Below are 16,549 nucleotides of genomic sequence, written 5' to 3' on the forward strand. Positions count from 1 at the left end.
CTCTGATCTCTGGCGCTCCCCTTAGGGAGGCGCGGACCCCAGGTTGGGAACCACAGATTTATGCAAAAGCAGTCAGGTGTAAAAAGGTACCACAATGGTACTTTGATGCTCAGCTGGAAAGCTGAGCAGTGTGACAGCAAGTGGCTGTAATCAATACCTTTTGCAGCAAAGTATCACATAACAATGGAAAAATGACAGGACCGTGTGGAAGAAGTCACTCGTAGCTGTGATTTCCCCGTCAGAGAACCATAACAAGGAGCTTCAGCTCTGAGACTTGAGCTGATCTGCAGCAGGCGATCATTTTGTTGTGGGTTTGTCTCTATGAGCAACTTATTTCATTATGATTGCAGCTTTCAGGAGTTGGATTTTTGTGGCAGAAATATTTATGTGTGTACTGTCAGGGTTTTTTTTTTTTGGGGGGGGGGTTCCGTTCAAGTATCTGTCTATGATAACCCTGTTAGAAGGTTTAAAAAGGTCTGTCTCGTAAACAATCTCTTCCTCGGAATTCCTGGTTTTGTGCCTGATTCAGATTTTCACCACAAACAGATTACATGTTGCTGCGCCTTTGCCAGGAGTTGCCACCAAGTTTCACTGAGATCTGTTAATAAGTTTTGGAGGTTCCGTGCCAACAAACAAATCAGGCCAAAAACATAACCTTGCCGGTAAAAGTAAAATTGACTCAAACTGATATTGATTTTGAGTTTATTTTTCTGGGTAATCTTTTTTGAAGTAGCTGCTGCACTCTGACACAGACTGTATCACTTGAGCCAAATAAAGACAGCTCAACTGTCTGTAATATTGCTCATAATGTTACCTGATGTTTGTGGATGTGAACTGCAAATTTTAAAGGTATGCACCACATTTTATTAGAGCATTATTCTGAGTTTCAGCTTTATACTTTTGAGAATGTATTCTCTGAGTTCCATTGCATTTTTCCTCCAAAATATTTTTTTTTTCACATATCATTTTAACAGTATATGTCACACATCACTGACTAAAATGAGAGTGCTTATTTCAGTCTGTGTGCTACTGGTACTCGACTAGTGTATATGCTCTCCCTTGATTTAACACGATATTTCAGGCTGATGTCTGAGATCAGCCATCTTTGCATGCTTGGAAAGCACAGAAATGAAGCAGCTCTCCAAAGTCAGACATATCTAAAGCAAAAAAATAAAAGAATAAATAAAAAGAAAGAAGGAAAACAATAATCAAGGTGGTGTTTTTCCATGTTAATTATTTACTTGAGTGACTTCACAGACTAAACACAGAAAAAAGACATGTGTGGTGAACAAATAACAGGGGAAATATGTACAATTAGGAAACTCAGTAGAGCAGAGAAATAACAAATTGTGTTTTCAGAGCTAATACTGTTGTATTTCGTTGGTTTAATTGAACATGAACTTAGCATGGACACATCATAAGAGATTACAGGATACAACAAGCTGTGCTAGTAGAGCTTGCAGTGGGGGGAAATGCCTTGGAAATGTAATTTGAAAAACAAATATCATCACTGGGACCTAACTTTTTATTTGGCATGTCAGACCCACACTGCGGTTAGAATTACACCATTTACTTTTGGCAGGAAAAGAGAGTGATCTGCAAAGATAATTTCAAATCTCCTCACATATCCACGAAAACAACCTCCTGATGCAAAGCAAGCTAACAGCAAGCCGAGAAGATTCGTCTTTGTATTGTAAACACAGCAGGAAGGTAAAGCCATCACAGGCAAAGTTATCTTCCAGCATCAAACTGTTTCTCAGGATTCAGGTTTCCTCTTTCAGTGTTTTCACTTCAGTGCTTGAACTCTTCCATGAACTTTTATGACTTTTTCTGCTTTTCACATTGTATTTGTAAAGCCACAGTACAGCTTCTGAGAACACTATCATGGTTAATATTTCATTAACGGTTATAACGTTTACACACAGATGATGATCATATTCAGTGCTGACCTCCGTCAGATTACTTGTCATCAGACATCCTTATAATCCAGCAATGACTGATCATTAATGGTGATTTAGTGCAAACTATATTCATATATATATATATATATATATATATATATATATATATATATATTCTGTGAGGTTTTCTCTAGCTTCTTAGTTTTTTCTTTTTTTGATGGAGTAATTTTTACTCAGTGAACAAGAGGTCTTTACATAATGTATTCAAATTAGAGCACAGAGCAAGAGTGTTCTAGTTTGCAACAGAATTAAAAAGCAGTTGGTTTTTTATTTTTTATTTTTCATAGGGCTTCTGCAAGGTTGGGAATCTCAGCGTTGTTTTCACAAGTTCTGACTTAAGCAGGAATTACTTTGAATCATTACATGAAAGACATGGGAAACGGGCAGCTGCTAATGTAGTGTATCCTGTTAAAGTAGAAATTCAGCTCGTGTGGAGTTCAACATCCTTAAGATGCAGAGTATCACAGTAGCGCCGGTGCCAGACTGTTCACTGCATTATATTCAATTCCTCATACCTCACTCTGGTATCACGGTTTTGGTGATATTATATGATCAATCATTGAAGAAGTCTGGAGTGGCAGAGAAGTATGTTAGAGTGGTGCAGGACATGTATGAGGACTGTAAAACAGTGGTGAGATGTGCTGTAGGTGTAACAGAAGAGTTCAAGGTGGAGGTGGGACTACATCAGGGATCAGCTCTGAGCCCCTTCTTGTTTGCTATGGTGATGGACAGGATGACAGACGAGGTTAGACAGGAGTCTCCATGGACTATGATGTTTGTAGATGACATTGTGATCTGTAGTGAAAGCAGGGAACAGGTGGAGGAGAAGCTAGAGGCGTGGAGGTTTGCCCTGGAAAGGAGAGGAATGAAGGTTAGCCGCAGCAAGACGGAGTATCTGTGTGTGAATGAGAGGGACCCAAGTGGAAGAGTGAGGTTACAGGGAGAAGAGATCAAGAAGGTGGAGGATTTTAAGTACTTAGGGTCAACAGTGCAGAGCAATGGAGAGTGTGGAAAAGAGGTGAAGACGCGTTTACGGGCAGGCTGGAACGGCTGGAGAAAAGTGTCAGGTGTGATGTGTGATAGAAGAGTTTCAGCTAAAATGAAAGGAAAGGTTTACACAACTGTGGTGAGACCAGCCATGTTGTTTGGTCTGGAGACAGTGTCCCTGAGGAAAAGACAGGAGGCAGAGGTGGAGGTAGCAGAACTGAAGATGCTGAGGTTCTCTTTGGGAGTGACCAGGATGGATAGGATCAGGAATGAGTACATCAGAGGGACAGCACGTTAGAGGCTTTGGAGATAAAGTCAGAGAGGCCAGACTAAGATGGTTCAGACATGCAGGAGGCCTAGAGGAAAACCAAAGAGGAGGTTTATGGATGTGGTTAAAGAGGACATGAAGGGAGTTGGTGTGAGAGAAGAGGATGCAGCAGACAGGGTTAGATGGAGGCAATTGATTCGCTGTGGCGACCCCTGAAGGAAAAGCCGAAAGGAAAAGAAGAAGATATGATCAATCATTTCTAAAAAAAAAATAAAAATAAAGCATGACCCTTCTCCAAATCCAATAAACACCCACTATGTAAAATTAGCACAATATACACAATAGAATACAGTAAATGATTCAGTGCAGGCACAAATGTAACAAACAGTAACAGTGGTACTGCAGCACACTGAGGGACCGTACAGACAGTTATCTGAGTGATGTTTTGATTAATGTAGCAATGCAAAGCCCAGCTCACAGCTATTGTAACTGTGGGGTATGGTAAGTGTCTGTTGTAGCACTATTCTGTAGAGTACAATTGATAAAATCAGGCTGCAAAACTTACAGAGAGCAGATTAAACCCAACAATAAAAATAAAGCTCTGGATAGTTGAACTTCTTCGTCACTTATTTGTGAAATAAGCTCTAAAATGAGAAGAAAACAAGTAAAAATGTGGACTAAATAACAAAAACAATGACTTTAAGACAGTAAAACACCTTCAGAAAAAACATTTGGACAACATGCAACTCCACAAAAAATGCTCTACATGAGTGAAACAAAAGCTGATTAGAACATATACACACCACAAAGAGGCACAAGCAAATATAGATAGGATTCAAATCTAACAACAACATACTGGCAATTTGTATTTGAAAATGAGCTTACAATGTTTGTCTCAGTTCCAACTCTCTATTTGAATGGTTAAGATAATATTATAGGCATCACCTGCACACATAGTAGCTTATATCTTTTACTGGTTTCTCCCAGAAACTTCTATTGTGTTTTGACATCTTTTTTAATGCATTGCTAATAATACTTTTCTAAGCACTATTCGGTTCCTTTTTTCTATATTTGCGACTCATTTTTGTACATGTGCGTTGTCAAAGTGGTGTTGTTCTATACTTGTGTGCAATATGTAAAGACAAAACCAGAAAAGCATTCAGAGAGCGCAGTATTCTGTCAAGGCTGCTCAGCTGTATCATTTCTGACAGATGAATTCTTTAAGAAAAAATGACTTTGCGCTGAGCATAGGCATGTGTAATGCATGTGCACATTATGTATGGATACCAAACTGCATGTAAATTAATCGTATAAAGGCCTGTTGATCAGTTCATCCCTTTTGGCAAGCCTTTGTTTTATTAATGTTAAAAATAACCGTTCCCTCCATGCTTTTATTGTGAAGGTGTATTTTTAATGTTATTTTGTCACCATTCCAGTGGCATAGGAAGTGTTTATCTAAGACTTGGTTTCTTGACATGATGAAGACGCTGCTGAAAAGTCCGAAAATTCACATGAAGATGAAAGAAAATGTTTTCACCAAGGGTGGACTGGGGCAAAAAATCAGCCCTGGCATTTTTGACCCACAACATTATCGGTTGACTGAATCAAGCACTAATTTTTGAATGCAAGGACAAAAACTGACAGAAAGGTCAGATTTCAGGACAAAAATTCAAAAACATCTTTTGAAACCTATACAAACTTGTTGGCAAGTTGGAAAAATTGCAATCCAGTGAAGCAGGGGTATTCAACTAAAATTCAGAGAGGTCCAGTCAGAGAAAATGTGTAAAAGCGAAAGTCCAGAACATCATAATGTCTAACCTGAATTATTGTGATACATGTTGATGTAACCTTGTAGTTTAATTAGATTCTGCAGGTAATCAATAACTGACCATAAAATCAAATAAATCCAGTACGGTTCAAAAACATTTTGACAACATTAATTAGTAAATAACTTTTGATATAACTGTAAGATAAAATGCAGAACTTCAAAAAATAATGACTGAACAATCTAAACCAACTTATATACATCTTTAACAATACCTAAATCTCCCAAAAAAAAATTAAATAATTGAACACTTTTGCATGTTTTTCCCTGTCTTATATCACTCCCCTTATATCCCTGTTGTTTAATGGGAGAACTGAGCTGCAGCCTATCCTGTAAGTATTTTGAATCGTGGTCTGAATGGTATCAGGGCCATTGTCAAGCACATCTGGAGCTCATTGGTGAGTCTGGAACCATATTTAGTTTTGATTATGTTCACAGGTGAGAAAGCTGCCTCGCAGCTGAATGTTTAGATGAACATAGTCAGCATTTGCAGGGCTACTTTCTTCTCGATATTGCGTCATTTGTCTTTCTATGTTGTCTGTCCTCCTCTAGTCTGTCCCTCACCTCTCAACTGTTTTCTGAACGCAGAGCTTCGATATTTAGCATCTGCAATGCAGAGACTTCATTGGCTGAGTAGCGTCACGTAGGATGTCTGTACTTGTACGTAACTGGTCTCTGTGTTTCCTGAGCTGATAACCAATGCCGTAAACACTGGAAAAGCTGCGCCGGGATAATTGAAGCAACTGGTTAAATTTAAAATCCCTTTACAATTTACCGATTACAGGTTCGGGGCAGGCTGCGCAGTGGCGTAGTGGTTAGCACTTTTGCCTTGCAGCAAGAAGATCCCTGGTTCAAATCCCAGCCTGGGCCTGGGATCTTTCTGCATGGAGTTTGCATGTTCTCCCTGTGCATGTGTGGGTTTTCTCCGGGCACTCCGGCTTCCTCCCACAGTCCAAAAATATGCTGAGGTTAATTGATTACTCTAAATTGCCCGTAGGGGTGAATGTGAGTGTGATTGTTTGTCTGTATATGAGGAGTTCATTTGCAAAAACAGATAAATCTGTTTTGATAAATTGTCAGAAAACCTTATATTTTATTGTTTACTTGAGATAATATCCATCAACCTGAAGATTTGACTCAGTAGAAAAATACATGACAAAATATAGAATAAATAAATTATTAGTGTTATTATTATTATTATTATCTGAAGTAAACAACAAAAAATGAGTTTTCTGAAAATTTATAAAACAGAGTTACCTGTTTTTGCAAATGAACTCTTCATATGTAGCCCTGCGACAGACTGGCGACCTGTCCAGGGTGTCCCCTGCCTCCGCCCGAGTCAGCTGGGATAGGTGTGCATTCAGCATGTACAAACAACAAAATGAACGTCAAAACTTTAAGACGAAATTCATGTTATATTTAAAACATTGCCAATATTACACCATTTAACAATTCAGAAATTGGGGGGACAAAGAATGTTGAGAAAAAAAACACAATTTTGGAGTTTCAGATGTTCTCAGTTTCCTTATGATACTCATTTGTGTGCCAGAAACTGTAAGAACACACAGAATTGTGGTGAACTTGTCACTTTCTGATGGTCCTCAAATGAATCATGTGTGATACCTGGTTCTGCTCACAATCATGAGGTTCTGCTCACAATCATGAGGGTTTAGCCAAAATCCCTTTTTACTCCACCAATGAACACAGAGTTATGTGATGATTGGCGTATGTTTGTCCAACTGTTTGTTTGACTGTTTGCAACATTACTCAAAAACGAACTATGGATTTGGATGAAATTGTCAGGAAAGGTCAAAAATGGACCAAGTGATTAGATTTTGGCAGTGATGCAGCTTATAGTCTGGATTCATTGATTTCTGTTTCATTGCGAGATTGTGGTACGGAGTCACTGTAACTATGACTATAAGTGAATGCTACGTAAGCTGCCTGCTGACAGTCACATGATTGCGATCCTACTACAAATTGAGCGCCATGGACTTATCTGGATTTATCCGTCACAAACAATACAAGGAACAACTGATTAAATTGTGGGAGTGCTTCTGAGGTCCATCAATTCTCGCCGCCCGCTACATATTTCGATGACGCAATTTGCTGTCTGTATCTAACATACACATGCATAACAGATGATATAATTATGGCGAAAGCTATCAAACTGAAGAATAGAGTTAAAATGTGTGTGTGAAATACACAATGATGAACATTCTAGTAAAGACTGATGTTTTTATGGTATGGTGTGTGTGCCTGTGGAGGACGCACCCACACACAGCTCGAAGATCGTAATGTAAAACATGTATTTGTGATGTGAAGACAAATCACATGCTTTGTAGAAAAATGAAATATAAAATACTCAAAACAAAATAATTAAAATTTAAGGCAATACAACTTTTGGAAGAGGTGTATCAGAAACCTAACAACACATAATGGTGTAAAATGTATGAGGAATGTCACCAAAAAATAATAAGGCTGAGTACAGAACAGAGTCTGAACACGTCTGGGTATGTTCTCTGTAAAACATGACCTAACAATAACCTAATCCTCTGTAGGGTGTGATCTAGTAGTGAAATATGATAACCTGATGTTAAGATCTGACCAATAGATTTAGAAAAGTATAATGGTGTCAAAACTGTCTCTGTAAAAATATGCCCTATAGGCGTGGAGAAAGTGACCAACTCTGACAGCATAAAACACGATGCACAGCTCAGTATCTTTAGTAATTCTTGCGGTGGTGTTGTTGCTGCTAAGAAATACTCCTGGATTTTCTGTCAATAATAAATCGTGCTGACTCTGATTGCTAATTTCTCCTGGTGATTTTTGAAGATCTTTAAAGAAGCTTCAGGGCATTTGAACATGGTCAAATCTTAGGCTCTGGCCCAAGATTTGGGAATTAGTTTCCCCGTCACAGGGTCAAAGTGCTTACCACCAAGCTACTGTGCAGACTTTTTCACCAAAATAAATTTTTAAAAAATCATGACAGCAAAGGAAGTGTCTGGGGTTGAGAAGGTTAAACAGTGGCTCAGGGGGTGTCTACACAGAGAAAGAAACTGCTCCTTTGCCTGACTGACTCACTGACTTGACTTTTTCCTCTGATGAATTTATGCCATTAAAGGCATAAATCAGTTCACTCTTGACAGTTTTGCATGTACTCTTCTGTATAAAAAATGCCACTGCAGTCTTAATCTCATTCTTAGTTTATTTGTTCATGAAGTGTTGTGTGCTGCTGTAACATAATGCGATTTGTGGTGGTGGAATCCAGCGTTCACATTCTACAAAAATGCACTAACTCTTGATTTCTACACTTTTTGATGATATTTTATTCATGCATTTGTGTTGACCTTGCAAATAGTGCATTGTGCATGGCTGTGTTTATCTGGATGACACTTCACTATTGATAAAAAAAAAAAAAAGAGGGAAACGAAGCGGCTCAGCCAGTTGTGACCACAACAGACTGCGGCTGGCCTGACACTGCAGCAGCTATTTGTCAGGATTAGTTTCCATTCCTTTCTTTAGTGAAGACATCGTTAAGATAGCTCCATGGTCATCTGTGGCATGTGAGAAACTGCAGTGTGATGCGTGGTCGGAATGCTTCTCACTTATCTAAACCCATCTATTCAAATAAATGCCCAAAATGACCGATAATGGAGGCTGTTTGAGTCAAATGGACAAGTGGGTCATCACACACAAATGGCTCGAGTGATGAAATGTTCTCACGACTGCAGTCAAGGCACACGCTGCCTACAGCAGTCTACTATAAACACAAAGATGATCTGGAGCATTAAGACAGTCGAAATGTGATTTTTAGGGAAACCATACCTTCTAGGATCAAACATGCATTGCATGTCATGAAGATTTTTGACTGGTTTAGTGATGAAAATGGTCATGGGCAATTATTTCTCCCAGTTGGAAGAACAATTGATCAAAGGAAGCTTGGCTGGTAGGATTAAGGTTTGGGATTTTTGTCTTCCTACACAGCTAGTTATCTACCAAGTTACATCCAGGACAGACAGCAACAGAAAAATGGTCACTAAATACTATGGTTGAGATCAGCTGTTCAGTTGCTGCTGATGCTGTTTTTTGTTTGTTTGTTTGTTTGTTTGTTTTTTAGCATTTACTGCTTTTAATAATCTACCATTCAAAGGTTCGGGCTCCCTTAGAAATGCCCTTATTTTTTGAAAGAAAAGTAGTATTTTTCAATGAAGATAATATCAATTGAATCAGAAATAAAGTCAGGCCCTTGTTATACTGGTAAATGACCATTCTAGCTGGAAACGGATGATTTTTAATGTAGATATTCGGAATATCTCCATAGGGGTACAGAGGAACATTTCCAGCAACCATCACTCCTGTGTTCTAATGCTACATTGGGTTAGCTAATGGTGTTGAAAGACTAGTTGATGATTGGAAAGCCCTTGTACAATTATGTTAGCACATGAATAAAAATGTTTGTTTTCATAGAAAACATGAAATCGCCTGGGTGACCCCAAGCACTTGAACAATAGTGTATATGCCTGATAAACTAAATGGTTGTATTTATATAGCACTTTTATCCAAAGCACTTTACATGATATGTCACATTTACCCATTCACACACTGATGGCGGAAGCTGCCATGCAAGGCGCTAACCACAACCCACCAGGAGCACGGTGTCTTGCTCAGGGACACCTTGACATGAGCACGATGGGCCGAGGATCGAACCGGCAACCTTTCAGTTACAAGATGGCCACTCTACCCACTGAGCCATGCCACCCCTACCTAAACTACATCTGTATATCCTTTTATTTGATGTGTAGAGGCATTTTATCTAAAATGTGGCATATGGTGAAGACTGTTCACACAGCAGTCAGCCATGCTTAAAATTTACTATATTCCTTATTCAAAATTAACACGTTAATGTGGATCAATCCATCCTCATGATTAATCTGATTATACAATTGAATGCAATAAACGCATGTGCAGCGCAGAATGACTTAAAAACCCTGAAACTTCTCTGGCAATGCATTTCAGGCAGTGTGTCCAAGTAGACTTGCCGTCACGCATCCCGTCATGCATGCACAAAGAGGCAGTTGATCCTGTAGCGGCAGAACCAAGCAACTCCACATGGAAGATGGTAAACAGTACTGCCCGGCTGATTTGTCAGCTGGCCGATTAAATCGTCTGATTATAGCCCTTTTCACAGTAATCATCATCGGCCAGAGTTTTGCCAATCAAACGTCAATTCTTCATTTCTCATAAAATAGTAAATGCTGTTCAGTGTCAGAATTGCACCGAATGACGTCCTTGAGCTGTTTAAGCCACAGCCAGACACCATGGGCTGAGCCGATAGGAAAGTTTAAAACAACGTTGTGAAATTAACAATGACTCAACATGTCTCCTGTTTCAGTAAAGAGAAAGAGTTCAAATGCTGAACATCACTGTCTGTCTTCAGCAACCATCATGATGTCACTCTTAGTTTTGCTTTGCCAGAAAATACTAGAATGTGACCAAGCCTGTAACACCAACTCAGTGTGTGTTGTTATGGAGGAACATTAAGTCAGACTGTTTGTGACCATTAAATATTTAAAATACAATTCTGTCAAAGATGACATGTTTTACATCTGAGAATGGCATTTCTGGTTTTTATTTTGGTTCATATGAGTCATGACTTCATGGTAAAGAAAATAAAAGAGGAAAGAAAATGTGATTTAATGTTAAAGGGCATCAGAGGGCTGCAGAAATAATATTTTACCAGTAACTTCACTCATTATGTTGCTTATATACAGCATATAGCCTACCTCTAACTGCAGCAACAAGAAGTACAAAACCAGATGTATTTCAACTCATTTATAGATTGGCTCTTTTTAAAGGTTATATGATTTCCCAGAGGTTTAATGCTTTGTTGCATGTTGTGGTACTTGAAAATTCCTCTCTGTTGTAAAGCTAAACAAATACTAAAGGACAAAGTATTGTCAGACAGTTAAATGCTCTACCTGTAATTCATATCTTTGTTGTTATAAGCGCTAAAGGACCAAAAAAGAAGTTAGTTTGTTCATTATATATTTTTTATATTAATTGGCTGATTAATCGGTTATCAGATTTTTTTCTGCCAAATATTGAAATCAGACTCGAAAAATCGGTAGGGCTCTATTAAACAGCATGTTGGCCTTCTCGGTGGGAAATCTGAATGCAAAAATACCAAGAAAGAACAGTCGACCAACATCCAGTAATATGTGCACTCTGCAGGAGTGAGTTTTCTTTTCACCGAAGCACTTCCAGCTTAAATACCATATTAACACGAAGCATGCGTTAGCCTGGGATTCTATCAGGAACCTTAAAAGGTGTTTAATAAACACCTCAAGTGCCTATATATTCTTTTCTTTCTTGAGTCTGCTTGCGCATGTGAAATTAAATGTGATTAATTTAGATTAAAAATTAATGATATTGAATTTTGAATAATCGAAATGAATCCACAGCAACCCCGTGACTCATCTGATTAAACATTTTAATCATTTGACAGCACTAATTCCTAGTAACAAATATAAATATATGTGACTCAGAGCAGACCAACTTCAATGTCTGAAATTTATTGTTCAATTTTCAGGGTGAACTTAAAGTCTTTTCTCGTTGTACCTGTCTAACTCGTCAAAAAGATAAGCATACTGCAAAACATGAATCTCAGAATAAATAAATGTGTTAACTAGTTTGTTTTCTTGTTGATAGTGACAATAAAATTAAGCTGCACAGATGAGTCATGTTAAAGACCCTCCCTACTAAAAATAAATTTTTAAGCTTTTTACCTGTCAACATGTCCATATATATATATATATATATATATATATATATATATATATATATATATATATATGTTCATGTTTTCCGTTAAAACTCACAATTTTATTCATGTGCTAACATAATTGCACAAGGGTTTTCTAATTATCAATTAGCCTTTCAACACAACTAGCTTACACAATGTGCCACTGAGTCCATACTTAGGCACAGGATCACTTGCTGGTTTGGGGCTTTCACAGTCAAATCAAAAACTCATATTCATAACCTGGTGAAGATAGCAAGTAAGATCATGAATACTCCTGCTCCACTAATGCCACAAGACTTGTTTATACAGAACACCATCAGGTAGGTAAACGCTATTCTTCTGGACTCATCACATGCTCTGTTTCCAGAGTATATTCTGTTGTATTCAGGCAGAAAGTCCCGCTGTGCAGGCTCAACCATTTTAAACATTCTTTTATCCCTCTCTCAATCAGGCTCATTAATGAGCAGTTAGGTGCAGCTACCAAAAGGAGGTAGCCAAACGTTGTGTACATAAGGATGTATGTATGTATGGGTGTACGTGTGTATTTTAGTTTATTTCTTTGTATTATTTTAAATTATCTTCACTTATTTATTATGTCACATATTTTACGTGTTTTTAAGTAGCATGTGTACTATTTTATATGTTGCAGTGCAGCTTGCTTTTGCCTTTGTTTAAGACAAATTTCTCCCACAGGAGACAATAAAGAAAACCTTGACCATTAGAACACAGGAGTGATGGTTGCTGGAAATGTTCCTCTGTACCCCTATGTAGATATTCCATTAAAATCAGTCGTTTCCAGCTAGAATTGTCATTTATCACATTAACAGTGTCTAAACTGTATTTCTGATTAATTTATTGTTATTTTCAATTTAAAAAATGCTTTTCTTTCAAAACTACGGACATTTCTAAGTGACCCTAAATTTTTGAACGGTAGTGTATTATAAGCAAAATATACAAATAATCAATGCCATGGCAGGATCTGTGCATTCCAAAGGGAGGCAACAGTGTAGAGCTACAGTCAGGACATGTCAAAGCATGTTTTAATGAGACAAAAGTTCTAAATTTGTAGTTTTTAAAACACATTAGTTTTGTACTTGGCGTGGATGTTAAGGATTAAGATAATCAGCTGTTTCACTTCTGCTGTAAATATTTCTGTCATGTCTTTGAATCATTTTAAAAGGTAGGAAATTTAAGATAATTTGTAACTCATTTATGCTGGAAAGAATATGATACATCTCATTTATGCTAGAGGAAAGACTTTCATAACTGTCAAAGCTCATCATTGCATATCTCACAGTCCAGGATTGTTGCAGACTTTATGCTGACAAGATTTTAAACCTTTGCATGTCTGAGGACTGCATCAGAAACTCTGCCCGACCTTCTCAAAATTAATGAGGTTCAGTGACAGGTGAGCAAGAACAAGACAGTTTCATCCAAGACAGGCATTCTGTCTCAGGACTCAACACTTTGAGCTAAACCAGGACAGATTTAGCTGTCATGTCACTGAGCTGAGCACCAGAGCAGAAGAGCACAGAATGCTAGGAGTCAAGACTACAGAGTTTTACAAGTTGTACACAATAATCAGCTTTAACCATTCTATGTTTTCAATGTGAGATTAGACTAAATGTGTAGGTGGTACATAAATACATGACTCAGCCAATTGTGAGAAATGTGCGAGTTTAATTACTTTGTAGCTGATTGTTCGATAACTTCCAATAGTCTCACTCACACCATTTGTTTCTACTGATTGCTTTTTGGAGAACAACTTGTGACACTGCAAATAAACATGCTCTGTCAGAGTTCTTTAAATAGTTCATCCTCCTCCTCACTCTAAATCGGCTCCAGCTACTATTGTGATAGGTACAGTATGCATCTGTGTAGGATAAACAGTGTACAATTTGTTCTAAGACGTGTTTTGGCACAGTGTCCTCACTGTCCTGAAAGCTGCAGGAAGCTCGCTCAGACAAACACGCTGCACTGAGGCACTTTAAATCTCACCCAAGAAATCCTGTTGGAGAAACACTGGAAAACTTGCTTTGACTGCACAAAACTCATCTCAACATCCTTTTGTTGTTTTTCTTTTTCTACTTTTGCAAGGACTCAAAAGTGATTTTCATTTTGTGCATGTGTAATTTTTCTCACTCTGTGTTGTATCGTAAGGACCACACTTTCAAGACACAAGACGAGGCAATAGCACAACCTTCCTGCAACTGTAGAGAAACACAGCATTTTCATAAATGCTGTTTATTGTGTTACCAAATGCTACACGTTAGACTGCATGGGTAACACAAAGCTACAAGGCAGTCCTGCAACACTGACCCTGGCAAACTTCTCGTCTAATCAACATATTTATGCATGAAAATGAACAAAACTTGAGCTCAAACATCTCAATACACATATTTCAGACTCCCTTTGAGTAATTCAGCAGATACACATTAGATAAACAGAGCAAAGAAAATCTGGAATTCCCTGAAGAAATCTGGGCCTAAAAGAGGAAATAAAGCTCGTAGAAGAGCGACACAGGGTTTGGTGTACAGCGTGGAAGTTGCCAACACATAGAAAACATAGTTTTTAACTTGGCAATACATTCATGTGACTTTAGTGTTTTATAGTTAGTAATGAATAAGAAGATGGTAGTGAGAATCTTCCCAAATAAAATCACCAACTGAATTTACCTAAGACTGTACAGGAGTTTGTATTGCAATGTCCTATTTATAATTAAGTACAACAAATACACAATTACGGCAAACCTCTGTCCCACAAAAACGCTATAAATATGTTCCGAATGAGATCAGCTAGAGGGTAAACCAACATACTGTAGTCAAGAAAAAAATTTAGTTTAGCAGACTCAAAGATGGCATGGTGGTTAATTTCCTACAGCAGCCGGTTAGTTGTCTCCTGCTGACAAACAACGCCTTAATTTTACATTTGCCTGACATTGATACACTGATGTTTACTGTCTGTGAAGTCACATTTAAATACAATTTATGCAACTAAATACATTATTGATCTTTGATTAACAACTGTACTTTTGCATTTCTGTGATTTGTCTAGCACAGTGAGCGTTTTATAGTACAGACTGAATGAAGCACCTCAAAACATCGCTACATTTCTTTTTGCAGGGGCTGTGTGCATCTCCCAGTCTGTCAAGATTCCTCGAGAGCCCAAGCAGGGAGAGTTTGACAAGGTCATAAGGCGACTCCGAGAAAATCCAAATGCAAGAGTTGTCATACTTTTTGCCAACGAAGACGATATCAGGTAAGACCTGGTAATAGCTATGCAACACTCCTTTAAAGATTAGGAAAAACATGACTGCAGCAGACAGCACAGAAACCTGGGAATGCAGCCATTTCAGTAAAGCTTTTTCAGACTAGGGTGTAACAAATTGCAGAGGAAAATCAAAGTGAAGCTGGTTGGGATGCTGACCTTATCCGTGGCAACATCTGTTTCCTCACCTGTGCAGGCGGCTACTCCACGCAGCAAAAAAGGTCAACCAAACAGGCCATTTCATCTGGGTGGGTTCAGACAGCTGGGGCTCAAAGATCTCACCGGTTGTGCAGCAGGAGGAGATGGCAGAGGGAGCGGTCACCATCTTGCCCAAGCGCCAGTCCATCAAAGGTACAGAGACATGCATTCTGCAAACATCTGATCTCCCTGTCCTCTAAAACCATGTGCTTATTTTAGTGAAATGTTCTTCTCATGTGAGGTGTTGCTGCATCTTTTAATGTCTTTTGCTGTATCAGAAGAATAAAAGTTGCACTCCAGTTTGATTATCAAAGGTCTTAAAACTAACTACTAAAAACTTTAGTCAAAACAATTAAGAGTATAAGCAATATTCAGTCAGTTATTCTGTTGAACACATGAGAGCTACAGCTCACAGATTGTACCAACACTGTTGCTAATACTGACACAAGTGACAATGAACCCATTGATCTGTCTAGGGTTTGATCGTTACTTCATCAGTCGAACGCTGGAAAACAACAGAAGGAATATCTGGTTTGCTGAGTTCTGGGAGAACAACTTCAGCTGCAAACTCAGCCGTCACGCCGTGAAGAAAGGGTCCGGGCTCAGAAAGTGCACAAGTAAGATATTCTCCTGTTGAGAAAGAAAAAGCTATTCGGTGTTCTTTTTGTTTAAACTTTTAACCAACTTGAAAACATTCCTTGTTCGATGTCTCGAGGAAGGTGACACATTTGGCTCATGGTAAAAGTCTTTTGACAGCATTGCCCACCTATTAAAAGTAGAACAGCCATACATTTAATATTCAAAATCACAGTTGATCTCACAGCTCATTTCTTTGCCGCTCCATATTTCTGCTGAGTCGACTGTGTTTACCCACACAGCTATAACAAGTGAATGGCCTAGCTGGGCTGCATGGTTAAAGCTGCAGGCTCTGTACCATACTTCATGCTTTTCATACAGCTGCAGATAGCACAATCTCTTGGTGGAAAAAAGTCACTGCATATTTTATCATGATTTAAACATCTATTAAGCAGGACAACATATATCATATCTGGGGATTTCCTCAGAGCAGTCTCCTTCACTCCCATCTTAATAACTTCCTTTTTAATTACTTTAAATGAATCTATTTGCTGAACTAATAGAGGAATCCTTTATCTTAATAACAGTAAAAGTGATTCGTGTGACAGTGAGTTAGTGTCATGATGTAAGATATACTAATTACACATGTGGCATATTTACAC

General features: G+C 38.3%; 1 protein-coding gene across 3 annotated transcripts in view; it reads left to right on the top strand.

Annotated features, from left to right (window-relative positions):
- LOC110954544 (metabotropic glutamate receptor 4-like) overlaps positions 1-16,549 on the top strand; it is a 330,260-nt gene that overhangs the window by 220,460 nt on the left and 93,251 nt on the right. For all 3 annotated transcript variants that reach the window (XM_051948293.1, XM_051948292.1, XM_051948291.1), the window contains exons 4-6: positions 14,969-15,104; positions 15,310-15,464; positions 15,788-15,928. In XM_051948293.1, the coding sequence (XP_051804253.1) occupies positions 14,969-15,104; positions 15,310-15,464; positions 15,788-15,928 (432 nt within the window). The remainder of the gene's footprint in view (positions 1-14,968; positions 15,105-15,309; positions 15,465-15,787; positions 15,929-16,549) is intronic.

Source organism: Acanthochromis polyacanthus, chromosome 5 (genome assembly GCF_021347895.1).
Source record: "Acanthochromis polyacanthus isolate Apoly-LR-REF ecotype Palm Island chromosome 5, KAUST_Apoly_ChrSc, whole genome shotgun sequence".
Taxonomy (NCBI): domain Eukaryota; kingdom Metazoa; phylum Chordata; class Actinopteri; family Pomacentridae; genus Acanthochromis; species Acanthochromis polyacanthus.